Source organism: Lepidochelys kempii, chromosome 6 (assembly GCF_965140265.1).
Source record: "Lepidochelys kempii isolate rLepKem1 chromosome 6, rLepKem1.hap2, whole genome shotgun sequence".
Taxonomy (NCBI): Eukaryota; Metazoa; Chordata; order Testudines; family Cheloniidae; genus Lepidochelys; species Lepidochelys kempii.
Genome location: NC_133261.1, coordinates 23,718,598 through 23,746,362, shown reverse-complemented (window position 1 = coordinate 23,746,362; position 27,765 = coordinate 23,718,598). Strand labels below are relative to the sequence as shown.

Below are 27,765 nucleotides of genomic sequence, written 5' to 3'. Positions count from 1 at the left end.
AGGGAAGGAACAGCTGATTCTGCTGAGCTGCCTCAAGCAGCCCAGTTTGGGAGAAGCATCAGAGCTCTGCAAAGAGAGTTTGAAGGAACAGAGGCAAAGGGGGCAGAATACCAGCCTGAGCCAAACCAAAAACCAGGCTGCAGTGCTGCTGTTTGCACGCACACATCACCACCCCCACAAGCCTCTCCTAGTAGAGCTGAGGAACAAGAGCCTTTGCTTTACATGCAGGATAAGAGCTACTCTCAGAGACAGAGGGAGAGGGGACAACGTGGGGGGTGAAGGACTCTCACAAAATAGAGCTTCAGCTTCATGCAGGAACTGTTTGTCTGATTTGTAGAGCAGGAAGGCAGAGACCCAGTTAAAAATCAGCTCAGAATCCAGTGCCATCCCCCTCTCCAACTGCAGGAGGGAAACATTTGGTGTGGAATAAAAAGGATTCCAATGTGCTAATAAGCAACAAGCAATCACATTGTCAGAGCCCGAGGTATTGTGATGTTCCCCATTGAAAACAAGAAATGAAAAGCCACTTAGCACTTATATACACCACTCTTTCACGGTTAAAAGCATTCGGAAGCCAATTCCACAGCACTGAGTTAATGGGACCTTTGCTAGTCACTTCAGTGGGTGCAGGATTAGGACCTTGAACTTCATTGAATATTTATAAATAAAGAGGTTCCAATTTTTAAGTGGAATTTGGAAACCATTAGGCTGCAACGGAGCCAAACAGTCTGAGCTCTCATCTGCTAAGCAGGTTTCAGCACGACCAACCCTTTGTCCTGCTCTGCCTGAGACCAGTATTCAGTGAGTGGCTTCACTTCTGATCTCAGTCCAGCATGAATTAGCCACATTTACTCATCTCCTCTCATCCCTGCCCCCATTCTATCTCTGCCTATCTAAAGCTGGTGGCACTGGGGGCTAGTGCTATCTACTAGGATCCCCCACCCCCGCAACAGGTTATAAAAATGGTGGCCCACTTGTGCCAAAAAAAAGTGGTATTCTGCATATCCAGTAGATTAAAAGCAGGGGCCAGCACTAGGGGACAGCAAGCAGGGCAATTGCATGGGGCCTCATGCCACAGGGGGCTCTGCAAAGCTAAGTTGGCTTCATCCCCATGTGGCAGAGTTCAGGCTTCAGCTTTGGCCCTAGGCAGTGGGGCTCAGGCTTCAGCTTTCTTCCCTGGGCCCTGGTGACCAATACCAGCCCTGCTTTCTGGTTTATTTGGGGGGACCCCCTGAAACTTGCTCGTGCCCCCCCCAGAAGCCTCAGACCCCCTGGTTGAGAACCTAACCTAGAAGGTTATCAGTATTCTGTTTAGGTTATTATATCATAACCATCACCATAGTATCCAAGTGCCCCACAAATACCCCTATAAGGGACCGGTATATTTGGCCTATTTACTGATGGGGGGGGCAGAGTGGTTAAGTGACTTGCCCAACATCACACAAGAAGTCTATGGCAGAGCTGAGACGTAAACCCAAGTATCCCAAGTTCCAGTCCAGTGCCTTAACCACAAGGCCATCCAGCCCTCCATGCAAAACTGGGTCAATTCTGGGATGTGCATGTTGGGAAACTATGGGTTGAGCCAAGAACACCAAGCTCCCTTGCTGTGGTTCCTGCACTCTGGATGTGAACGCCTGCGTATGGAACGAGAGGGGCACAAGGTTAAAGAACCACATAGGGAGGATTATGCAACAAGAGATGTTTACTGACAAGAAGAGAGTTCTTAGAGCCAGCACTTCAGTTTGCTGGCCACGGCTGAGAGAGAACACACACAGAATTAGCGCAAATATTGTTAGTATTTTAGCCAGTTATTGATTAGCAAAACATCTGGGTGGGATATTTTTTTTTTTTTTTTTAAATCAGAGCTTGACCAGCAAACGCTAGGTTAAGCTGAGATATGTTGCTCCTCATGTCTGAGCATCCACCTATTCCCCCACCCTCCTGCCCCAGACAGTTGTAAAATAGGGCCTGGTGTGACATGGCGGGAAGGGGGCAAGAGGTAAAATGAGGAAGATGGGGAATGAGGCAACACTGACTGGAAGAGATGAGAAATCCTTTCCCTCCCCACACCAATTCCTTCCCCCACTCCGCAAACAGGGGACAGCAAAAATCTTTTAAGAAGCAGAAGCCTTAAAACCTCAGATACTGGCGTATGGGGTGCAGAGAGACAGTGAACTGGAGCCCTGTGGGACTGAGAATGGACAACATCTTTGGGGGACTTCTCCCGCCTCCTTTCACGCTATTCAGCGCTTAAGAACTGAGGTGAGACTGCTGTAGGCTGTGAGCTTCTTAGGTTATTTTGAGCTATTACAGACAATGGTAGGATGGGCCATACTGAGCGCTCATTGGAGACTTCACTTTCATAGAATCACAGGACTGGAAGGGACCTTGAGAGGTCAGCTAGTCCAGGCCCCTGCACTCATGGCAGGACTAAGTATTATCTAGACCCCCCCCCCGCCCCCGACAGGTGTTTGTCCAACCTGCTCTTAAAAATCCCCAATGGAGATCCCACAACCTCCCTAGGCAATTTATTCCAGTGCTTAACCACTCTGACAGTTAGGAAGTTTTTCCTAATGTACAACCTAAACTGCCCTTGCTGCAATTTAACCCCATTGCTTCATGTCCTATCCTCAGAGAACCACTTTGGTTCTTCCTTGTTTTGTTGTTTCCTTCAGTCATTTAGGCGAAAAGTATATGGCTGCTCTGTGTGTGTGTGTAAAGAAAAGAGAAGTGTATCATGAGGAGCCCAATCTAGCCTGTTATCCTGCCTTTGGCAATGGCCAGCACCTGAGCCTGCAAAGGCAGGGTTCTTAGCACGCCATGCAAGACTAATTGTGCAATGCTGTACAGAGGTCGAGGGGAAGGAGAAGCTTCCAGAATGCCACAAGCAGCAGCTAAAAAGCAGAAGCATGAGATTTGATTACTCTTATTCAGCTTGCATAGCCAGAGGCTTTTTACTAGTCATATCAGTTACCCCACCATTTGATAAACGTTCCCCTTGCCCTCCCACAGCAGCCAGTGCAACGGGTTGACAACACACTGTAAACAAAGAAGTTGGATAGAGGGTCTATGGATCAAAAGTAGCAAGCCCAGATGGGCAGAGAAGGCTTGATGGAGCAGCACTGGGAGCTGTTTGCACTGCTGCTGCCTCTACTGGATTTGTTCCCTGGACGGAAATGATAGTCTCCAAGGCTGTCAGTACAGCACTAAGCTCACCACATTATGTTAGATGAGCCATTGATCCTCGTGAGCTAGTTATTCTTTGAGTCCTTACATACAGGAAGTTGTAAGTATATGAAAAGCCACTATTCGGCTACTCCATTTAAAAACAGCCGTTGCCCTGAAAGCTTGGGTGTGACAGCACTGAAGGATAAAAACTCCCTTGGGGAGGGATGGGCAGAGTGAACTCCAGAGCCAGGGACTTTCCTGGAATCAGGGCCAGTGCAGAGGTCCTGCCAAAGGGGATCATGTTCATTCATTTGGGTGGTCATCGTCACAGGACAGGTGACATCTGTGAAGGCATCTGAACATAAATGGGTGGGTGTTATACCCCCATGACAACCAGAGATGCTGTTCTAGGAAAGCGCAAAACAAGTTCTGCTTTGGGTTTTGCTAGGGACTGCCAGTGAGGATGACCAGAGAGCTGGTGAAGGCCAAACATTAAGGGGAGAGGGAGAAAGAGGAAGCCCACCTACCCCTCCCCCCCACAAGGTACCAACTAGCCTGCAATGGATGTTTGCACATGAGCCTCATTATTGGGCCTGATCTAATGCCAACAGAAGAAGTCAGTGGAAAGGCTCCAATGGGTCTTCGTATAGAAGAACCTAACCTGTATGCCACTTCTGTCTGCTCTGGCTGTGCCTGTGGGACACATGTAGAAAGTCTGTCTCATCAAAAAGCCATTTCCACTAAAAGACAGGTCAATGGAAAAATTTGACCGGCAGTAGTTATAAACAGACTCCTCCTCTCCCTGCCCCCCCTTAAGTCCTCTATGCCATCTGAATGCTCCTGAGCAGCACCTGCCTATTAGAATCCCAGGACATGGTAGCACATGAGAAGTGCCAGACTGACAGCCCTGGTGAATGAAGTCCCAAATATCCCTGTGCCCTCGCAGAATCAGCTCTGAGGAAAGGCCATAGTTCAGTCTCCAGGCCAGCTCAGACCTTAGCCTCTGTGTAGAGGCTACCAAAGGGGTGAATTAATACTAGCTGTGGGGCTGGTCTGCTTGTTCTTAGTCTTGTTTCTAGCTACACCAAACCCATTTCCACATAGGTTACTATATAGCTAGCCATGGTAGGTTACTATGTAGCTAGCCATGGTAAAGACCCCACCATCTGTGAAGCTGCTGCAGTCTGGTTCCCACAACCATAACAAGTAGAACCTGGTGCCAAAATACCAGAGGTCCAAGTCTCCTTTGCCATGCACACTGTGTGATCATTCACACATTAGTGCAAAGGGTGTGTAAAGGAACACAGTGCACAGGGCAACAGAGAACTGGGCCTCAAGCTGCCAGGAGAAGTGGGGAAGAAGAAATGGAAGAGGAGGAGACAGATATTCTGCAGAGATCTAAAGGAGCCTACAAGGCTATGCTCTCCACTGAGGCCAAGCACACTACCAGGGGTTAATGACAATCTAACCACACTTCTGCAATAAAGTTTGGGGTGGGGAAAGCGGATGATAGGTCATTTTCAGCATTAGAACTGGATCTAAAAGCAGCACCTTGAATCAAGGGCATATGGTACAGTACTAAAGAACGCAAAGCATCACCAGACCTAATTAACATCTGCCCTCTTATCAGCAAGAGATAATCTGACCTGCAAAATATTTAAGCCAATAAAAAACAAAATGGAAGAATGACTGCAAATAAAAAGATAGGAACAGCGCATCCAGGAGAATGAAAGAGGAGTTTTAACATTAGCCTAAAGCCATTCCTGCTGCCACCCACCCGGGGAGTTGTGGCTCCCTTTGGAAAGGCTCCATCTCGGTATAAAGAGCACCAGTCCATGCCAGGGACATTCCTGTTCCATTAGCTGTAGCAGCTGGCACACATGGAGCATGAACTTAGAACACGGGTGGGGAAGCAATTTGATGCTGGGTGGAACCACAAGTAAAGGGAAAGTTAACGGCATCACTGTGCTTGGTTTCCAACGTACCCAGAAAGGATGAGACTAAAGAGTGAGGAATGGATTGCTCTAACACCCTCTCTGCCTGTCCCCATCCCCGGGGGGGGGGGGGGTTAAGAAATGGATAGTAGCTCCTCAAGAGAGATTTAAGGGCTTCAAATAGAATTCAGGCATTTTATGAAGTCAGGGGCCATGCTGGACATGCCAGAGACTGGCCTATGCTACCCCTCCACCTCTGCCAACACCAGTGCTAGGCACCAGCATGGTTAGTTTAGGTGCAGCTTTCCCATTTCTAATGCACTCAGCCCCATTTTGCTGCCCTTGTCTTTACCCCTGCAGAAGACCTGCTGTCATTCAATCACTCCACTCAGCTGTCACCAAGAGGATTCAAGCGAGTTCCCCTCTGCATAGGGAATGGCAAGAGCAGCAGGATGTTAGTCAAGCACTATGATCTGCCTTGGCTATTTAGAGTGTAAACTCTTCAGGGCAGGCGCTGTCTTCCAACAGGTGTACACAGCACTCAAAGTCCCAACCAAGATCAGGGCCACATTTACATGCTGCTGTACAGATACTGTAACAGAGGGTCTAATCAGATGTCCACATTCCCAACTTCCCCGAGACTCTCATAATAAGGAGAAGAATGTATGTTCTCCCCCACCCCCGCCTGCCCCCAAAGCAGACTCTTCTTCCAGCGTTACAGGAGTTGCCTTATTGCCTTCCACCTGCTCTGGTAAAGCATTACAGCTCCTCCCTGCTACTTTCCCCTTCTCTCTCTCCTGCTCAGAACAGCTTTTTTGAGGGTTTGTCTGCTTTTCCCTGGGAGCAAACAGCATAGAACTGAATTGTGCTCTGCTCACTCCGCATGGGGGTCCATGTTGTTACACTCACCTGCTTTCTGAATACTATGGGTAAGTCACATGCTATTTCCCCAGTTGTCGCCAGGATGGTTATGTTTCCATTTTAAATGTTTTAAACAGAGCTGATCTGGAATTTTCCAACTGAGGGGCTTTTGAGTGGTGGGCGGAAATCAGAATACTAATCTGTCAATCCAGAACAGTTGGTGGGAAAGGGTCAATTGCAACAACTCTCCCGAGTCAAAGTTTCCAAACAGTCTATCTTGACATGAGACAAAACATTTTTCAGTTCCAAATGACTTCAGTATAAATTAACTAAAATTTCAAAACAAAAAAGTGAAAAAAAACCACACACAAAAAAGGTCAAAATTAAACAAAACATTTTGATTGACCCAACCAGAAATTCTTTGGCTTGGTTCATGAGAATTTTTAAGATGGACTTTTCATCCTGATTCATGATGGGGAAAGATTTTGAAATCTTAAAAGAAAACCAAAAACACACACCACACACACGCACCACCCTCTCCAGGGATTGGAAAACCATTTCCTGGCCAACTTGAGATGTAAACAAGATTCACCGCAACAGGATTTGCAAATCAACAGCATGGAAATTTCACAGGGAGAGAAGATTTGCTTATGGAACTTTTCCTTGGGCAACTCGATTGCCAGAATGGTCTCTGTTCACCATTTACAAGGAACCTCGCATGGCTGCAAACTAAACCATTCCCTGAATTCCAAGGTTAAGCCATCTCTGCCTCTTACAGGGTAACCCAGGGAATCACACTGCAGTGTAACTGGGAGGGTGCAGTCCTCTTCATTAGCTGTCTCTTACAGGCTGTCTGTTGCTTTTATTCATGCTGTCACTTTCTTCTGGGCTCCTTAGGGCGGAGCAAGAAGTGGGTTTGGTTGGACTTTTTACAATGTTGATCAGCTGTTAAAGCTAGGAAATCTAGAAGGGGAAGGGAGCATGTCAAAGCTCTTGAGCAAACTGGGAAAAGGGGCACCATGCCAAGAAGGGAAGAGGTAAGAGATTCCTTCACCTACCACCAAAAATGAACAGAAAACTAACTCCATGAAAAGCCAACAAGCAATCGCTGTAAGTCACAGGTCCTTAGAATCTGGAGCAGAAACAGTACAGATAAGATTTGGACATTTCAGTTTTTTCTTCCTATGCTTCACAGGTGACATCCATGCTGAAGGAACACCACAGAACCTATACCAGGCTATTCACTGTGGGAGGAACAGTGAATATCATAACAGGCAGGCAAACTGGGTTCCCGTCCTGGTTCTGCCACAGATACTTGCATGACCTTGGACATGTCACTTATGGCCAGATTGTCAGGCCTTAACCTCCCCCAGGCATGTGCACACACTTACACCTGCATTTCACAAGCACAGATACTTGTGTCTATACGAACAACTGCACACACAGAGCAGTGGCATTATCAGGGGTTTGCAACTGCAGTGTATTGTACATGTGGAGGTGGGTGTTGCTCACAGCACCCATGTGTGTATTTTTGGCCCACCTGTGGGTGAAGACCAGGCAGCAGATCACCTGAAAACAGTCTATGCCTTACTGTGTCTGACACAGTTTCCCCATCTCTAGAGCAGGTATTGTAGATCACTTGGTGTCATACATGGCTTTTCTGCAGCGACTGCTTCCTGCATCCCAGAACCATGTACTGGACACAAATCAGACATCAAGAATTATAAACATTCAAAACCAATTGGAGAACATTTCAATCTCTGGTCACTCGATTACAGACCTAAAAGTGGCAATTCAACAAAAAAAAAAAAACACACTTCAAAAACAGACTCCAACAAGAGACTGCTGAATTGGAATTAATTTGCAAACTGGATACAATTAACTTAGGCTTGAATAGAGACTGGGAGTGGATGGGTCATTACACAAAGTAGAACTATTTCCCCATGTTTATCCCCCCACACACACACACACCCGTTCCTCAGACATTCTTGTCAACTGCTGGAAATGGCCCACCTTAATTATCACTACAAAAGGTCCCCCCCTCCACCCCCGGCCCTCCTGCTGGTAATAGCTCACCTTAAGTGATCACTCTGGTCACAGTGTGTATGGCAACACCCATTGTTTCATGGTCTCTCTGTATATAAATTTCCCCACTGTATTTTCCACTGAATGCATCCGATGAAGTGAGCTGTAGCTCATGAAAGATTATGCTCAGATAAACTGGTTAGTCTCTAAGGTGCCACAAGTCCTCCTTTTCTTTTTGAGAACCATGTACTGTATCTTGTCTGGGTGGAGGGGTGGGTGTCGGATTTCTCACAGGCATTAGTGTCTCATGTTCTACACCTTTTCAAATTTGTTTGCTGTCTGGAAAGTGTATAAATCCTTAGATCATAAACTATTTAAAATAATATTTCCAGAGTCCTGTATGGGGAGTTAGAACAGGGGTGGGCAAACCTTTTGCCTGAGGGCCACATTGGGGCTCCAAAACTGCATAGAGGGCTGGTAGGAAAGGCTGTGCCTCTCCAAAAAGCCTAGCCCCACCCCCTATCCACCCCCTTCCACTTTCTACCCCCTGACTGGCCCCCCCCCCCAGGACTCCCCACCCATCCAACCCCCCCCTGCTCCTTGTCCCCTAACTGGCCCCCTGGGACCCCACCCCTTATCCAACCCCCCCTGCTCCCTGACCTCTATCCACACCCCCGCCCCATGACAGGCCCTCGGGGACTCCCATGCCTATCCAACTGCCTCCTGAGATCCCCTGCCCCTTATCCAACCCCCCTGCTCCTCGCCCCCTTATCATGATGCTCAGAGCAGCATGTCTGGCAGCTGCACCCCCTGGCTGGAGCCGGCTATGCCACCGCACTGCCTGGCAGGAGCTTGCAGCCCTGCCGCCCAGAGCGCTGGCAGCATGGCATGCTGAGGCTGCAGGGGGTGGGGCAGCAGGGGCGGAGCTGGGGGCTAGCCTCCCTGGCCAGGAGCTCAAGGGCCAGGAGGATGGTCCCACGGGTCAGATGTGGCCTGTGAGCCAGTTTGCCTACCTCCAAGTTAGAATTAGCATGAATCTTTTGCAGGCATTCGGTATGATCATTTATGAAACCCAAGCATGTTAAGGAGTGTCATACTAGTACAAAGAGTTCCTCTAGGACTTTATTTTTTAAATTTTTAAATAGATTCATAGATATTTAGGTCAGAAAGGACCATTATGATCATCTAGTCTGACCTCCTGCACAATGCAGGCCACAGAATTTCACCCACCACTCCTGCAAAAAACCTCACACCTATCTCTGTGCTATTGAAGTCCTCAAATCATGATTTAAAGACTTCAAGAAGCAGAGAATCCTCCAGCAAGTGACCCGTGCCTCATGCTACAGAGCAAGGCGAAAAACCTCCAGGGCCTCTTCCAATCTGCCCTGGAGGAAAATTCCTTTCCGACCCCAAATATGGCGATCAGCTAAACCCTGAGCATATGGGCAAGATTCATCCGCCAGATACTACAGAAAATTCTTTCCTGAATAGATTCAGTCCCTCCCTTCACCCCACCCCACCCCACCGCTTTGGCACCTGTTAATGAGACGGGGATTGGCTGACTGTTCCTGATGAGCATGTGAGAAAGGAGACTTTTCTAAACTGTAGACATAGTAAATACAGACCCCTCCCCTCCCCTCGAGGTCAACCTATAGGTCAGCCTTGTTGCATAATCCGCTACTCCTATGGTAAATGCTTCATTCGTCAGAGGGCCTGTGCAGAACTCAGATACAGCATTGTACAAACAGTTCTGCGAAGGAGGGTTCCTAGAAAGCCTGGCCATAGGCCATAAATAGCCTGCTCTTTTTTCCTTGAGTTTTCCGGCTCATTTCCCTCTAGTTTTCAATGGGAGCAGAATAAGAGATCGGTTACAGTTCCCCTATCTAGGTAAGCAAGTACTGTTACCCTCTACGGCAGACTTGTCCCCACCAGGGTGCCCTCCTGTGGCAAGACTGATAAATCCTGCCTCAGTTTCTCCTACAGTCCCTGAGGCTGCCTGAGTTTCCTTATCTTCTCTACCACCAATCAAACTTGACTGTCACCTCCTTGGTGGAGGACAGAAATGTTACCATCCTAATTGTAGCCCTGCTTCTGGGCATAATTTTTTTAGTATAAATGCAACTATCAGCAGATCCTTCAGATTACGACGATTCTCAAAACCCCAAAGTAAAACAGATTAAAATGTAGCAGTTCTCCAGCTGCACACCAGGGACCATCTCCAGGCCACCCACCAGAGAGTCAATAGTCCCACTTCAATTCCTCTGCCCCTCTTCCAGAACCTCTATGCCCCTCAAAGTTCCCCAGGCTGTTCCAACTCCTCTCCACAGCCTGCAACTTAGACCTTCTGCAAGAGAGCTTGATGCAGTGTTCTGCTCTGGAAACCCCTTCGCTGACAAGTCTTAGCCCTACTCATGGGAAACTCCTTCCAGAATCAACCCTCAGCCTACACTGGCTGAGCTGGTTCTTCCCCTTTATTGGGGGGGCCTCTGCACAAGCCTTCCCCTCACCAGGGCTTCCCTCCAGTGACTCCCATCCATAGCACTCCTCAAATAGTGCATCAGTTCTCTACACACTAGTTCCCCCCAGCAGCTCCTGACTATGGCTCTCATGCAACTCTCACCAGCTCTCTGCTGTTCTTTCCTGTTGCCTGGGTCATTCTAGAGGCCAGGTGCCCTGTATCAGACCCCATCCATCTCATCACAGGTGACTTGAACCCATTCTCTCAAAGGGGCCGGTTACTCTTCAACACCCCCATTTTACAGGTGAGTGGCTAAAGCTGCAAGATCAAGGAACAAATGTTGCTGGAGCTCAGCCCCCACAATCAAGGCCAGATATTCAAAAGGGCTCAGCAGGTTGTTTCAGAAGGGCTCAGCATCCATCTGACCCACACTATAGGTGCCAAGTACTAGAGGTCTGGCTTCATGTGACCTGCCGAAAGACATGGAATATGGCAGAGTGGACAACTGGACTTCCCTCCCCTGGGTCCCAGGGCAGTGCTTCAGCCACAAGGCCAGCCCTCCTACCTAAAATAGGTATTACGTACAGGTTATGCTAACTGTTTCAGTCTGAGTAGAGACCCACTGGCCACAGTTTATTTAACAAAACAAACAAAAACACACAACCTAAAGGCTCCTTTTGGGGTTAGTCTTTGGAGACCAAGAGGTGTGGCCATCAGCTGTGGTCCAGTTTCCTATTAGGAGATCAACCCCAACTAGAAATAGGTCTGTCCCCTTTCCCTGCCCCATCGAAGAGTGAGGAGATGGTAGATAAAAATGGATTTAAGCCACCTTGGGTTTTGCCTCAGCTCTCACAAGTCAATCATCCCACATGCTGCTACCTTCCACCCCGCATACACAGCGCGGTAAGACACCGTCCCAGAGTCCATATGTAAGCACAGTTGTTTGAGTTCCATCTATGCAAGGCAGCTGGCAACTCTGCCAGAGTGCAAGGCAGGATATATTGGCCATGAAGGGCTAACAGGAATTCACTTGTGTTTTTTCAGCTAAACAGTACGCTGGAGAGAGCTAGTGGGAGCAGGCAGGTGAACTGTACAAGCTGCCATTCTTAGTTACATTTTACATCTAAAACCTTTATGTTAGAGTCCAAGGCATTGCACAATAGTAAGTCATGTGAACAGCGGTCTAACTCACTACTGCCTTTGTATCAGGCATTGAAATACTTGTCTATGCCAAGCCATGTATAAGGGGGTAGAGAAGAGCTTAGCTTAGACTGGCAGCCAGGATCATTCTGCTTTGTTGCTATTGGGATTAAAGCAGTTGATCCAGGCTGGATCATCTTTTCTTTCATCATAAGATAATTCCCTTATGTAAGTCTTAATACAGTGATCAGCAATGCAGCATTAGAGAGATGTTAGCATGGCAGAACAAAGCACAAAAGGGGGAGGTTTTAAAATAAGACTGACCCTCTCTACCCAGGAATCTAGCAAGACATACTGAAGAGCCAACTTCAGCCCTCTCTCTCTCCAGGCAACCCTCCAGAACTCAGTGGAACCGCTCTGATGGGAGGACAGAATGAAACCCACTAAGCACAAGGGACGATTCTGTTCTGACCCCCTGCTCCTGGGTTAAGGAGAGATCAGAACTTTCTGCCATGTGGCATCTATAGGAGATGAGATTGATCAGGAGCTGCATGCCAAGTAAACTGCAATGCTCATTTCTTTGAGGTCCCCACCCTGCAAATGCCAGAAGCAGGAAGACAGGAGACAAACACACACGCACGCACACACCCCCACCCAAACCCCCTCCAGGAGAGTTAAATGGCCTGAGTGTCTACTGCCTTGTACAGGCATAGATGACCACACACAGGGCAAAAATGGGGCCTTATTCTCTTGCAGTTCAAATCTGGAGCAACTCCACTAAAACCAATGGTGTTGAAACTAGTCCAATGTGCATCAGGTGCGGGTAAAATGCTACCACTCAAACTCACTAGTGAGTGACAACTGCTTCACCTAGGGTTAAGTGACTACCCAAGGCGGGAGGCAGTGAAGAATCAGGTGCTCAGCTGACAGGTCTGCAGGACAAGCCAAGATCAGCACAGCGAAAACTGCTGTCCTGGTACAAATGTGTCACACTGGGCGCACCTCCACTACAGGAGATATCGGCTACATGCTCTTGCCCCAAGGTATAGATGCAGTCGGGTTAGGACAGGGGAGTCTTGCTTTGGGAGAAAGAGCCCAACACACAAAAAGCTAAGGCCAGCTCCTCAATGGGGGTAAATCAGCAGAGCTGCATGGATTTACCCTGTAGCATTGGTGCAGCTGTTCGAGAAGCTGCAGTGAAATTAGACAGCCTTTCAGCCAGAACTCTGTACTTCCATTGCAAGGCAGGAGAGAGGCAAAGAAGCAGCAGTCAGTCTGTGCCCATTTTCAGGGGTAGAGGGTAGCACAGAGAAAAATCCACAGAGTACTTGACAGATTTCATGTAGCCTCAAAACCTGGGGGGGAGAGGGGAGCAGAACGACCATACATAGCACATCCCCACCCACACCCCTGCAGAGCTCACCAGGCCATCTGCCATGGAAAGCAGCAAGAACAAAAGGTAATTTCTGCCCTAGTCAGCTGATGAGAACCAGCCCTTATCACCTTGGTTTCTCCTGTCACTCACTCAGACTGGAGAAAGCCAGACTGCTTCTGTTGAGATCTGGGCCCTGTACTGACTGGGCCTGGGGGAGTTAATAGCCACTAGCCCATGGGGGATAAGCATGAACACAGGAGTCATGCTGGCTGTGTCAGATTACCAAGCGAGTTACTTTCCTTGCCATTCTTTCTCCAACCCCACCCGGGCCCACATGGTCAAAGTTTAAAATATATCTACTCCAGGGATTAGTGTCCTAACCCAAATCCCATTGAATGTAGAGAAAAAAAGATTCCCGTTCCCCAGATAGGAAAGATGGTCTTGTGCCTAAAGCACTGAACTAGGCCTGAGAAGCTTGTGTTTGATACCTACCTCTGCTACAGGCGCCTCTTGTGAGCTCATGCAAGTCGTTAATCTCACTGTGCCTCAATAAAAAGGGGCTAATAATACTTCCTGTGTCTGAATAGTCTCTTTAGGCTGTAATTTCTTTAGCACAGGGACTCCTCTCTTAATAGGTGCATGTACAGAAGTCTCCTTTTGCTAGAGCCTCCCACCCAAGATCAGCACCTACCACAATAAGAATAAGACTTCAAGAGCTTGCACCAATTCATGAAAAAACCAGGGCCCTTGAGGAGCAGTGTTAGGCTCCAAGCACATTCTGTGCACAAGAGATCAGCTTTTCCAGTTGGCACTATATGCCAGCCACCTTATGCTATGCCAAGCGCCTGTTATGGCCCCACTTGCTATGTCCTCTTTGCCCTTCCATCATGTGGGTATGTATTAAGAGCAACATTACACCAGCCAACTTTTCTCCAGCAGTATTAGGTCGACAGGGCAAATTGACAGCAACTAAGTCATAATGAGAAATTTTGCTCTGAGTCACCCTGGGAGGAGACCAGGGACACATTTAGCTTTGCAAGGAATCCCTTTCCATATGGGATTTACTTATGGGGGTGGGGAGGAAGGGCTGAAAGGTTAGCAGGTTCTCTTCGGGTTGTGATGCTACAATACCAGAAATGAAGGTAAGATTATCACCATGGCCCACAAGCAGCCAATTCTTGAGCACAAAAAATGACTGACATTTCTAACCAACTGAGATCTGAGTGTACTGGTCACAAAGCATAGCATGCAGCCCTGTTTAAAAGCTAACCCTCTGCTCCTCCTACAAAGCTGTTAAACAGGATAGAAGCCTGAGGAATCATGAGACAGCAGAGTTTAGCCTGAGACCTGCCAGGCAGAGCAGAGCCCTCATGGAGCTAAGAATGTGCCTGGAATTGGCTTCTCTGTACGTGCATGTATTTTAGGAGACTTAGGGCTTGTCAACAGGGCAGAGTAGCTGTCCCCCACACACTCTTATTTCAGAATGCATCCATACAGGGAATTATACTAAATTTAAATATAGTGGTTTAAAATTCACACCCTACCATATGCCAGCATAGCCTTCCTGTGTAGCCAAGCCCTAAGTAAGTTGCATCCAGGGACCCCACTAAGAGGTGAATTGGGGCAGGTCATGTTGGCCTTGCTTAAGGGCTCACCCAACCATTAAGATCTTTCATCAGTTTCTGTTCCTCTCAGCCACGATAACTGGCAGGGGAGAAAGTCTCCCAGATGCTGCAGCCTTCAAATCCTACCTCCAAACAGGGGTCTTCAAAAACGATAAGAGAGAGACTTTGTGGTATGAACCCATTTCCCCTTCACAGCAAGGAACAATAATCAAGGTTTCCCACTCAACCAGGAGTCTGGAAAATGGCTGCTCAAAACACATTCACCAGGGTTTTATACCCTGGTTACTTGCCAGACCGCAGCCATCACAACAGCTGCACCTGCACCAGCAGACAGAGAAAAGCCATTATTTGTACTGGTGCAGCTCATCCTGGTTTCATCACAGCAGGTATGGTCCACAGGGACGACACTAGGTGTTTGCTCTCGTAAACTGATTGGCCATGGCTGGAATCAAGGCAAAACTCCCAGCATGGACAAGGTCCAAGACTTAGGAAGGGAAAACCATGACTTGGAGAGAGATCTGCATCTGAATCCCTTAGCCATGTTGTGGGGAGACAGAGAGAAGTCATCCTTCTGTAATGATCCTCTGCATCAGGGAGGATGAGTGATGTAGCTGTAGACCTTGGGAGGTGGCCAGCAGGCTACAATGAGCTTCTAATTATAAAGCTCCTCAGATTGGCCGCCCAATACACTAGTCTGTAGCGAAGTCCCTACTCTTTCATTCATAGTCTGTCGGAATCATTCCTTTCAGAGCCCGAAGCTCCTGCAGTCTGATCACAGGTAGTTACAAAGCCACAGAAGGCTGCACCAGAAATGCAATGGCAATTTACTTCTGCACCGCACCCCTCTAGGCACTGATTAGACCAGACAAGTTACCTGCCCTAACTAATCCCTGCTGGGATCACCTCAACGTCTGGTTTGTTTAGGCATTTTAGTTGCAGATCACTTTCCACAGAAACGTGTTCCATGCGACCTCCACAGTACTGTGAACTGATGTCACAAGTTGTTGGCTGTGCCTGCAACCAGTCCTGAGCATGATCCAGACAGACCCCCTTTTGTTCTTCTGCCCAGGAAATCCGAGTGAGAATCTTCACGTTCATTTTTGTTGAGGTGCCTTGGCAGGGCAGGCCTCAGCATCACATGTAAGCTCTAATACAGTGGATTAATGCCTTCCTCCCAGGAGCCATCTTAGAAAGGTCACAGGACATTCTAATCACTTTGTGGCCTCTTGCAACAGGATCAAGTTTACCCACGAAAGCCACAGAGTAGTTAGTTTCCTCTTCCTCGTCTTTTTTGCTATCGGCCAACCCCTTTAATGTACTTGTTACTGCTTGACAAGCCAGGCAGCCTGACAAGAGTGCTACAGAGTGACCACTCCTAGATCTCCAGGATTCTGGGAGCTCTGAGGCTGCAGTCCAGCTCCCCTCCCTTCTGTGCTACCAAGCACACTTAGCAACTGAAGGAGTGAGGGAGACAAAAGGGTTGAACTGGGTAAGTTTAGAGGCTATGAAGAAAAGCCACCAGTGTGAGAGGATGCCAGCAGGCTCAGCATTCCGGTATCAGCTGTATTTTGCCTGGGGAGCAAGCACACACAATGCCACCCACTCTCTTTGCTCCATTCTTGTGAGCTGAAGGGGTGCTGAAACTCCAAAAGATAATGCTCTTTGACAGCAGGATTCTTGTCAGTTTCCAACCCCTGCCAGCTCATGAGAGCAGAGGGCCAGATACTCCACTGCTTTGCCACTTGCACGATCCCTTACAGCAGTATGGGGCATGTGCAATATGCAACTACATCAGAAGGCTTCACTCACTCATGCTGGTCAGGTCTCTTACACCCACTTTGCACGTGTATAAACGGCAGAAGAAGCAAGGCAGCAAGCAAAAGAGTCGGGCACAGATAGTCTGGGCTGAGTGGGGAGGGAGTGTGAGGCAAGAGTCCAACCACAATCATCTGCAAACCCAGTGCTTTGGAAGTTAATGTGGTTGAGTCACGCAATTTAGAGAAAATGATCCAATGGGCTACTGGACAAACAGACACACACACAGTTCACAAGCCTTAAGTTTGGTTTACCTAACACTTCTAGCTCTAGAGAAGCCAAGGGAGATTTCAGACTGAGAAGAGATTTCGGGGGAGAAAAAGGACTGATTCAGTCTGGAGGAGGTCAGTCTTGATATAATCCTTTGAAAGGCCAATGGAATAGAATTACCATTTCCCTTCAAATAAAATGCTAACCTGACATGCATTAACAGTCAAATGGCAAACAAAAAAGACTTTCCATATTATAAGCAGGCCTCACATGATCTTAAAAGGATTTCTCTAGAGATGAGCAAGTAATATGATCAATCATCATTGCTGTCAACTTTTTCCAGCTGGGAAGACTAGTGAGGGGGCAGCAAGTCAGGGACCTGTGGAACCACGGTGGGAGGGAAACTGTCAGTCTGCAAGCCAAGGACATTTGCCAGCTGACAGATTTGGTGCCTGTGTGGATGCACCATACCATCATGATTTAAGACTCAGGGCTTCACCTCTACTGATTCTGGAGTAGGTTATACTGATCGCTGGGGAAGAAAAAAAATATATATACATCAATGGAGTATTTTGCATGTAGATGCAAGGTGGTAGTTCTTCCAAACAAGGCCATAGTAGCTACTTAAAGTTTGAGGGGCCCCCCTTTCTTAAGTGTGTTTGTGAGGCACCACGCATAATTACAGATTTCCACACAAGTTCTTCCCAGGATCTTAAGAAGCTGTCCATATGCCACAACTACGCAATTTATACCTGGGGTAGGGAATCTCCTTTTCATGTGGAGACAGCTTCAGGCTGTCCCATTTCCTTCCCTCGTTCCATGATTGCACAGAAAGTCATAGACTATTGCCTCCCAATCTACACTTTGCTGGCCAGACTTCAGCTAATGAAAGATGGGGTCACTCCGACTTCAGGGGGTGGGGGGGCTTTGCCTAGGTCTATTAACAGGGGATTTGGTCCAACATTTTCCATACACAGTAATCTCTGCTGTCTGTTTATAAGCCATTGTGTGCACGCTATGAACAAACTCCCGAGGTGTCCTTTTTAGCAGGGGTTATTATTGTTCATTGACCTCAGTGAGCCTCAGCAGAAAGGAAAATGTGCTGCCCGCACAAAGGTCTCTGGTGTTGAGCAGTGGTCTTCCTTGGGGTCACATGACAGCTTATTGTGTTATCACCCGAGAGCATATACCTGAACATCAAATAGCCATTGCCTCGTCCCAGATCAAGGCTGGGACAAAAGGTCTTAACTATGACACCAATAAAACCTTGGTATAGCCTCTAACCTAAGGACACCCTCTTAAAGAATGTCATGAGCAAACAACATTATCCTGCTCATAAATCTGTGGCCTCCTCTATGTTGGCTCACAGCTGTGTGTGCAGGATTCTCATTACTGGTGAAGTCCTTACATGCTTTATGGCATTTGCTGATAGTGTCAGATTATTTATGCTTCAAGTGAATCATTGATAACATGTTTTTGTGGTAACCAGGTGTGTACAACAAAGCTGCCTCCTCCTTGAAAAAGTGGAGGATTTAGCAGAGCCAATCTGCATTCATTTATGCTACTCTACAGCAGAGAGCAATTGCATGTTACAGGAATACTAGAGATGGTTACAGGTCCATGGACATTATAGGTTACATAACCCAGAAAGGATGATCTGCTGGTCTAAGCATCAGGTTTAAAATGCCAAGGTTCTCTAGAGCCAAACGTTCAAAGTCCAGAAGAGTTGATATTGGCAGTCATCCCTCTAAGGCAGATCTATCAACAATGCAATTGGATTATTGGAGATGGTTATAGGTAACTCAAAGGATGGGGTCAGGAGAGATTTTACTGCACAGTAGAGAAGGTCCCCAGTTTAAATAGTCCATGGCACTAAGAACAGAGTTCTGTCCTAGAGTTCACATCCAAGTTTGCCCCATCTCACTTCCCCACTGTTTAAAAAACAGCTGCTTTCTCCTCTGACCCAGACATGGCTACATTTTAAAAGTGGTTCATGCTACCTACAGCTGTAATTTGCACATTGACATGCCTTGAAATTGTTTGCAACGCTACAAGTATTTAGCGATATCCAAGTTCGCATTAAGAGGGCTCTAATGTAGAATGTGCTCCACACCAAGTGCACAGGCATCGTACTGGTGTAGGACACTACCTTACGTACTTCAGATGTAGAGGATATGCTACCAATGCAGCTACCCTCTCAGAAGCATCCAAAATCCTCAATCCACTGTGATGCCCATGGAGGCATACCTATACCTAACAATAGCTAGGTGAGGGTCCATTCGGGATTTATTAAAACCTCTTGTTCACCTATATTATTTCTAAATAAGAGCCCACATAGAGTGCATATACACAACTGTGTTCCTTCCACTATCACCCTTGTCTTTGCTCTGTGTTTCTCACTCACCTGTGGCATCTTGCCCCTGTTTAAACTAACAGTTCTTTGGTCAGGCACTCTGTTCCATGTTTGTACAGCCTCTACCACAATGAGGCCCTGATCTTGACTGGTGCTCAACCATAATACAAATAAATTGCTCCTAATTCAGGGATGTTGGAGAATTAACCCAGTGACAAGTTGGAGGCAATCAGAGACCATGATAGTTGCATGCTGCAGGGACCAAGTGCAGACTGGGAAGATGCTGCTACTAACAGAAGCCTGACTGTAGGGGCCTTGGGGCTTTGACTCAAAGCCCCGTGAAGCTAGCAGAAGGAGTCTTTCCACTGACTTGGATCAGGACTTTTGAGACAGAATGAAATCAGGCAGAATGCGCTAACATACAAGAGAACCTCACCCCTGCCCAGACAGCATTTGACATGGCATGATGAGGTCCAGTTGAGTTCAGAGGCAAGGTACATATGCACCATAGCCTCAGTCATATCTGCAGGCAAACAGGGCTTCTCCAAAGTGCCCCTCTGCTTGTCATCAATCAATAGAAACATAAAGATACTTTAGTGTTCTAATTTGATGATCAGAGGGCACCACAGGGCAGCTGCCACAATTGCATTAGAACCCTGAGCAACCAGTATCCTGCAGCACCTGCTACCACCCAGCTTCCAACATGTGTCATGCAGCCACTGATAGCTTTTCCTGGAACAAGCTGTTTTGCTGACAAGTGCAGGAGTCTGCAACCTTTGTGTCCTCTCCCATTAGTGATTCAGTCCATGCACTCCAAGCCTAACCTTGGAACTACAGTCTAGGGTTCAGAGTCAAGTGTTTACGACAGGGATGAGGTGCAGGGACTGTTGGACGTGCCCAGCTGGGCACCAAGGCCACTTTTACCTTCAGTGGCAAACCAGAGTCAGCCATTTTGCGTTCTGTTGACTCGTCTGCTCTCCCATTAACGGAAATGACAGGTGCCAGCTACCTACAGAGCACCACACACAGCTACAGAAATAGACTGGACACACCAAGTTCAGATCAGATTTCAAACCATCCTACAGAACACAGAAGGGTTTGGATCTAGGTACTGAATCCTCTGCAGACAAATCAACTTGGCTTCATTGACTTCAATGGAGTTGTGTTGATTCACACCAGCTCAGGATCTGGTTTTAGGCTGGTCTCTCCTCAGTACTTATCCCCCAACACCCCCCAGGATATAGGCAAATAAATATTATTAATCCTAGTTTATAGGAGTCCCTGATTGTGGATTCTTTGGGGGCAGGGACTGTGTGCCTAGACAGCACCTGGCATACTATAGGTGTTACCTGAATACAAACAGGAATAGCGGTAGACGGGATAAGTTACTTGCTTGAGGCTACAAAGGGAATCTGTGTCAGAGCGAAAAGCAGTACTCAGGAGTTCCTGGCACCCAGTTTCTTGTTTACAAGAGTTTTCCTTGCAGATCAGGGTGGCAATGGGATTCTCTGAGTAGAAATGAAGGCTATGTCTACCCTACAGCCTATGTCAGCATAACGTATGTTGCTTAGGGGTGTGAATAAGCCACTCCCGAGTGACGTAAGTTACACCAACATTAAGTGCTTGTGCACAGCGCTACGTCAGCAGGAGAGCTTCTCCAGCTGACATAGCTTCTGCCACTTTGGGGGGGGGGGAGGGGGCAGAGTTTATGCCCATGGGAGAGCTCTCTCCCGTCAGCACAGAGCATCTTCCCCTCATGCACTGCAGCGGCAGGGCTGTATCGGCACAACTGTGCCGCTGTACGTCTAGACATGACCTAGTTGTTCTGTCATTGACCAAAGTTCAATGGTGGACAGAGAAGCAGCTGCATCAGGCGAGTCCCTGGCAGCGGCAGCTCTCTCTAGACCGAATCCTCCATGGGAAGTGATAGATTAAAGAAGTCCTACCCCCTCCACCAGAGCAACTGGCACAAGGAGCAAGGCTACAGTCTCAGACTGCAGTATGGGTAGCCCATATACTCCCCACCCATGGTACATTCTGGCAAATTCCCTGCAAATAAGTGTTTGAGGTCCCATAGGGCGCAGTTACATCTAGACTGGTTGTCACTGTAGAAGTAGTCATGTTGGGGGAAAAGCCAGTTACAGTCTATAGCAGTGCTTCTCAACCAGGGGTACAAAGTCAGTACAAACTAAAACTTCATGAGACAATGACTTGTTTATACTGCTCTATACACTGAGCTGTAAGTACAATATTTATATTCCAATTGATTTTATAATTCTATGGTAAAAATGAGAAAGTCAGCCATATTTCAGTCATAGTGTGCTGGGACACTTTTGTATTTTTGTGTCTGATTTTGTAAGCAAGTAGTTTAAGTGAAGTGTAACTTCGGGCTATGCAAAACAAATCAGACTCCTGAAAGGGTACAGTAGTCTGGAAACGTTGAGAGCCACTGGCCTATAAGTCCCTGATGTAGGTAAAATATGGTTTGGTCTTGCCACACAAGTTGGCCTGATCCATTGCATGCAGGCCCCCCACTCCAAAACCACAGCAGGTTCCACAGAACAGACAGAACTTTTAGAGAGGCCTAACTTCCGGGGATCAAGGGAGAGGAACACCAAGTGGCAAGTATAACCACTTGTTATTGTACCCAAGCGTAGAGTGTGATTATATCCTAGTATAAAGAGGCAGATACTCGTGAGTCATTGTTAACCCCTTCACCTCTGAATTCTTTGCACCCATACACAAAACATGCCTCAGTGTGTGTATACGTGCACACACTCTCCTCAGTTTAGTTACATAGAACATTTTAAAATCCATTATATTGCTGCATGTTGGACATGGTGGCATTTCTTAGCTATACAGGTCTGGCAATCCAGTCCACCAAGTGACTACAGTTTCCTGGACATTTCATCATGATAAATGAAAGGGGGGGGAGAATTGGTCCCTTTTATGGACACCCAGCCAGCCAGCTATAAGTCCCTCTTGGTGGCTGTTCTCTGCTTGCTTTACCTGTAAAGGATTAAAAAAGTCCCCCAGGTAAACGAAAGGGAATGGGCACCTGACCAAAAGAGACAATGGGAAGGACAGAACTTTTTAAAATGGGGTGGGGGGGGGAGAGAAAAGAAAACTTCCTCTTTGTGTCTGTTTTTCTCCGGAAAAGACAGGAACAGGAAGCAGTTATGCTATGAGAAGCTTTAAGGCAGGTATGATCATAAATCATCAGATCCTAGAACTACTTATTTGTAACTCCCAAATGTGTAAGTAGATCAGGAATGTTTACAAAGATGGGATTAGGGTTATTACTGTTTATTTCTTATGGCTAATGGACTCCTCTGAGCTAACCCCAGATGCTTTGGTATGCTTGTAACCTTTAAGCTGAACCCCCAAGAAAGCTATTTTGGGTGCTTAATTTTTGTAATTGCTCTTTTAAAAATCTAGCAAAAGCCTAAGTTCCAAATGTATTTTCTTTTCTTTGGTTTTTTTTTTTTTTTTTTTTAAAAAACAGGATTGTATTTTTGGTGTCCTAAAAGGTTTATGCATACGTTGTTTAATTACCTGGCAGCAACAGCTGATTTCTTTTGTTTCTTAGCTCTTCCCTGAAGGGGGGAGGGAGGGAGGGTGAAAGGGCTTGAGAGTAACCAACAGGAAGGAATTCCCAAGTGCGTCTTCTTGAGTTCCAAAAGGGGTTTTGTTTGGGTGCTGGCAGTGTTTACCAAGCCAAGGTCAGAGAGAAGCTGTAACCTTGGGAGTTTACTACAAGCTTGGAGTGGCAAGTATTAATTTTAAAATCCTTGCGGGCCCCCACCCTCTGCACTTGAAGTGCCAGAGTGGGGAATCAGCCTTGACAGCATCACTGAACTCTTTGTATTATAGGGTCTCGTAAGCAGCTCAGGAATGAAAAAGAGCAGGTTTAGAAAGGTGATTGCCCCTTGTCCCCCTTATTTTCAGCCTCTCTATTTAAAGAGCTTTCCTAGTTTCTTGGAGACACAGATGATCAGCGTGGGTAGCCAAACTCATAAGCACATTATATGCTGTCCCTACTTTTTCCTCCAGTCACTTTTCTGCTTCCAGTACAAAGCCATTAAGAACTCATCTGCTCTATGTTTCCGTCCCCACACGGTGGTAAGAGTGACAACGAGCAAGGAGTAGGTTTCTTTTAACTACACTGAAGTTACAGAACTTCATCAAAAGCTGAATCTTTGCTTAGCTTGCGCCATTGTGGTCCAACAATGATGCAGGTTTAAAAAAAAAAAAAGTCATGCTTAATTTCCTATATTAATTGGTTTTGATCAATCTGCATCACAACCATAATGCTAGTCCAGTATCACGAATGCACAGCAGTTCCCACCTAGCATGGTAATGTTATAACAAAAGTACCTTTTTAGAACAAAGTTCCACATTTTATCAATGCATTACAATGTACAAAACAGTTCACATTGCAAGACATGCTCTAAAGCAGGAGTGGGAAAACTATGGCCCATGGGCTGCATCTGGCCCTCAAGCTCCTGCTGAGGAGCAGAGTCTGGGGCTTTCCCCACTCTGGTGCTCCAGCTGGGGAACAGGGTCGGGGGCTGCTCCATGCGGCTCCCGGAAGCAGCAGCAGGGCCTCACTCTGGCTCTTAAGTGTAGGGGCACCCAGGGGGCTCCACTCTGCATGATGCCCCCACCCCAAGCGCTGCCCCCACAGCTCCCATTGGCCGGGAACTGCAGCCAATGGGAGCTACAGGGGCGGTGCCTGCAGACGAGGCAGTGTGCAGAGCCACCTGGCCTAGCCGGAGAAGGGATATGCCGCTGCTTCCAGGAACCACTCGAGGTAAGCGCAACCCAGAGCCTGCACCCCCAAGCCTCTCCCCACACCCCAACCCTCTGCCCCAGCCCTGATCCCCCTCCCACTGAACCCCTCGGTCCCAACCTGCACACCCTCCTGCACCCCAAACCCCTCATCCCCACCCCAGAGCCTGCCACCCTAGCCAGAGCCCTCACCCACCCCAGCCTGGAGCCCCCTCCTGCACCCTGAGCTCCTCATTTCTGGCCCCACCCCAGAGCCCACACCCCCAACCAGAGCCCTCCACCCCCAATTTTGTGAGCATTCATGGCCCGCCATACAATTTTTATTCCCAGATGTGCCCTCAGGCCAAAAAGTTTGCCCACCCCTGCTCTAAAGGTCCCCCGCAATCAACTACACTATAAATCAACATCCACTACGGGCCCACTGTACTCATTAGGCATCCTTTTATAAGTTTTCATGGGCTATATCAGGCTCATAGTGATCACTTACACAGAAGCTGGTCTCTGAAAAACCAGCTTCTCTGAAGTCTAGCCACATATACCCATCCATAAACAACAAGACTAATCTGGGTTGTTTTCACTTGCCATTTCAGATCAAAGGTCCCTCTTTGGTTTTAGTCTGTGCTCAGTGTTCCTGCATGGTCTTGTATAACAAACAAACAAACCTGAAAGGATATTTTGGAGGGAGAAGAGAGAAGTAGTAGTTCCCTGAAGGTGGATAAGATACATATAATTTAAGAAAAAGAGATCCCATGCTGGCACTCTTCTAGAATAGAGTCACTTTTATTCCAGACTAGTGTCCACAGGTGGAGCTGTTCCCAAATAGCTTATTCCACAACAGTTATGCTGCTCAGTTTCCCCATGAAGACCAGCCATAAGAGACAGTCAGTCCCCGATTCAAAGAGCTTCTACATTAAAACAAACAAAACAAAACACTGCTTATGTGCAGCTCAGAATTTACCAGCAGAAGGGATCACCTGGGGGCAAAACAGTTTGCCTAGTGGAGTGTATTTTTTGTTCTGGTGAACAGAGAGGATCCCTTATCGGCCTTCCCTTGTCCAGTGGATCTCAAACTTTTCCATCCCATGGCCCGCCTCCCATCTAGCCAGGATCTAGGGCAGGATCATGAACGCCCCCCTCCCCCCCCCCCACACCTGTTTATGACACACACGCGCGTGCGAGCCACAACCCCAGGTTGACACCCACACACACACCCCCACACACCCCAGCCCTACTTGACATGGGCTGGGAAGGCATAAGGCCGGGTCTGCCCTGCACTAGCAGCGGGGACAGGCTCTTTGATTTCCCACCGCCGCCGCCCACCCCGAAGCTATTTGAACTCCTCACCCAAGCAGGCTCCCGTGACCAGGGCCGTGGCCGTCAGGGCCCCGGCGGAGGCTCCGTAGATCGTCTTGGCGTTGGCTACCAGGAAGGGGGCATGCTCCCGGAGGCAGCTGGCCACCCCGATGTGGTACACCCCCAGGAAGCCGCAGCCCGCGAAGGAGATACTCCAGGGGGAGTCCAGGGGGAACATCGCCCCCCCCCGCCTGGCAGCGCCTCTGGCAGGAGAGAGATGGGGGGCAGCCGAGGCTCGCCGAGCCCCCGGCGGACCGACGCCCCGCCTGGGCGACGCGAGCGGAGGACCGGAGCGGGGCACCAGCGAGGTAAGGGCAGGAGAAGCTGCGGCGCCCCGGATCCGCGTGCGTCGCTCTTCCCGCTCACATTCTCCGGGGCTCTGCCGGCCCTGGCCCGGGATAAAGGGGAATGGATACGCGGCGGCGGCGCCTCCCTTCCTGCTCTGCCCGCTGCCAGCGCCTGATGAGCGGCAGGGAAGGGAGGGCAGGGGGGCAGCGTTATATCGGCGGCGGGCCTGCCCGGGGAGGGGCTCCGGTTTGTCAGCCGTGGGGTCGGAGCAGCCAATCCCACGCCCAATGCCAGGGGCCGGGGGGAGGAGACTCCTGCACCGGCTAATGGCAGCGGGGGGGCGAGCCTCTACCGCCCGCCCGGCGGGTGGGGCCATGCAAAGCCGGGGGTGGCATTGGGAGAGGACATCCCGCTCGGCGCCGGCGCCGGCAGCCGCTGCCGGGCCCCGTGCTAAAGGGGCAGCCCGCAAGGGCGCACAGCTGGGGAGCGCGCAGCTGGAAGGCACATGCGGCTCGCTGGGGTGCGCTCCGCAGTTGTGGGGCTGCCGGCTGCGGTAGCGTTCGGCCCAGACCGATGACAAGAGATCCCCTCGCTGGCCAGAGGAAGTCTGGCTAGGCACCCTAATGACTCTCTGTGTGTGTGTGTGGCGTGGCTTGTGTGTATTGTGATGACGCGTGTGTGTTTTGAGGACTGTGTGATGGGTTGCGTGTGAAGGGGGTGGAGGGCGTTGGCCTGGTGCGCATGTGTTTTTGTGGGGTGGAGAGTTCTGGAGGGGTGGGGCGGTTGTGGCATGTTGTGTGTGTATTCTAGGGTGGTTTGTGTATGTGGGAATAGTAGTTTTTGGAGTGTGTGTGTGTGTGTGGGGGGGGTGTTGTGGGCATACAAGGTTTTGGAGTGGGGGGGGTGTATCGTGGGGTGGGAGTACAGGATAGTGCAGTGAGGTGTGTACATTGTGGGGTGGTTTGTTTTTGTGTGTGTTGCTGAAGAACAAAGAAAAATATATATTTTAGTGTATTGTTGCTTTTGCTCTCTGCAGCTGGCCTACCCCAGCTGTTTACCCCAGCCCGCATTTTCCTGCACATCATCAGTGAGATGACCACACATGAAAACATACATATCACCCTCTACAAGGAGGATCCCAGTCCTTGGTGTGACTAATCTCTACATCAACTGGAGGGGCTATGGGGAGAAGGAAAAGCCTTGGCTGCAGGAGCACAGGTACCAGCTGGAGGCAGAAATGGGGAGAAAAGCCCAAGACTCCATATTCCACTTCAGGGACTAACAGAGCGGGAAGGGGCTCTGCACAGCACCCTGCAGCACAGGAGGATTGCGGAAGCTTGAACTTCCCTATTCATCCATGGAAATGACACATCAGCTGTGGGAGGCATGAACCACCCTGTTCATCTCTATGGGTGCTCTCCCCCATCTCCCATGAGCCTATGCCCTGTTGCAGAATACTAGTTTTCAAAGCTGCCACCTCACTCCCCTCCCTGTGGATTTTAGAGTAATTTGAATATTAAAATGAGGTCCTTAGTGGGGTGGGGGGCTGTATCTGAGGAACCCTTTGACCAAATTACCCCAAATTTGCACCAGGAGGTATACCCTGGCTCCTATTGTGCTGTACCAACATTCAAGATAATTGTCCTATGCACATGGATGTTTGAGCATTTTGAAAATTAAAACTGCTCATTTTGTGGGTGGCCATATATTGGGATCCCGCTTCCAATAGCCCCAGATTTTTACCACAAGTCCCAGACTCTCTTGCAACATGCCAGTATATCTGTGCACATGGACTCTAGAGCATTCTGATAATTAGGAGCATCTCCTATTGGTGGGCTGCATCTCAAGAAACGTTTGATCAAATGGTGCTGAATTTGCTTCCCAAACACTGCTGAGCTCCTTTTGTGCATCTGGCAGCCCTCTACATCACTCAGCTACCAAATCCCATCTCTCCCTGGGCCCTCCCTGTCCCTGGTAAGATTGGAGGAGCCATGGCATTGCACATAAGAGCTGGGGGCATCAAGATGGAGGAGAGAGGAGATCCAGAGTTCCTACCCCAGACCTGAGCCTTGTATGGGGAAGGGGATCTGCACATCTACCTGCAGGTTTGGAAGCAGAAGTGTGAAATGGCACCATTCATCTCAAAGGTTGTTCTCAGTTAAAAGAGTACTCTTCATGGCACTGAATGGAGCTATGTGAACTGCCCTTGTGGAGGTGCGGGGGATTTTATGCCCATGGGAGAGCTCTCTCCCGCCAGCACAGAGCATCTTCCCCTCACGCACTGCAGCGGCAGGGCTGTATCAGCACAACTGTGCCGCTGTACGTCTAGACATGGCCTAGTTGTTCTGCCACTGAACAAAGTTTTTGGC

The 27,765-nt window shown here is 48.5% G+C and overlaps 1 protein-coding gene across 2 annotated transcripts in view; it reads right to left on the bottom strand.

Annotated features, from left to right (window-relative positions):
• PNPLA2 (patatin like domain 2, triacylglycerol lipase) overlaps nucleotides 1–25,928 on the bottom strand; it is a 51,911-nt gene extending 25,983 nt beyond the window's left edge. Inside the window, exon 1 of one of the 2 annotated variants that reach the window (XM_073347160.1) lies at nucleotides 25,100–25,928. In XM_073347160.1, the coding sequence (XP_073203261.1) occupies nucleotides 25,100–25,772 (673 nt within the window). In that variant the 5' untranslated portion in view covers nucleotides 25,773–25,928. The remainder of the gene's footprint in view (nucleotides 1–25,099) is intronic. The other variant, XM_073347159.1, reaches the window with a different exon arrangement.
• Nucleotides 25,929–27,765: the final 1,837 nt, after the last annotated feature.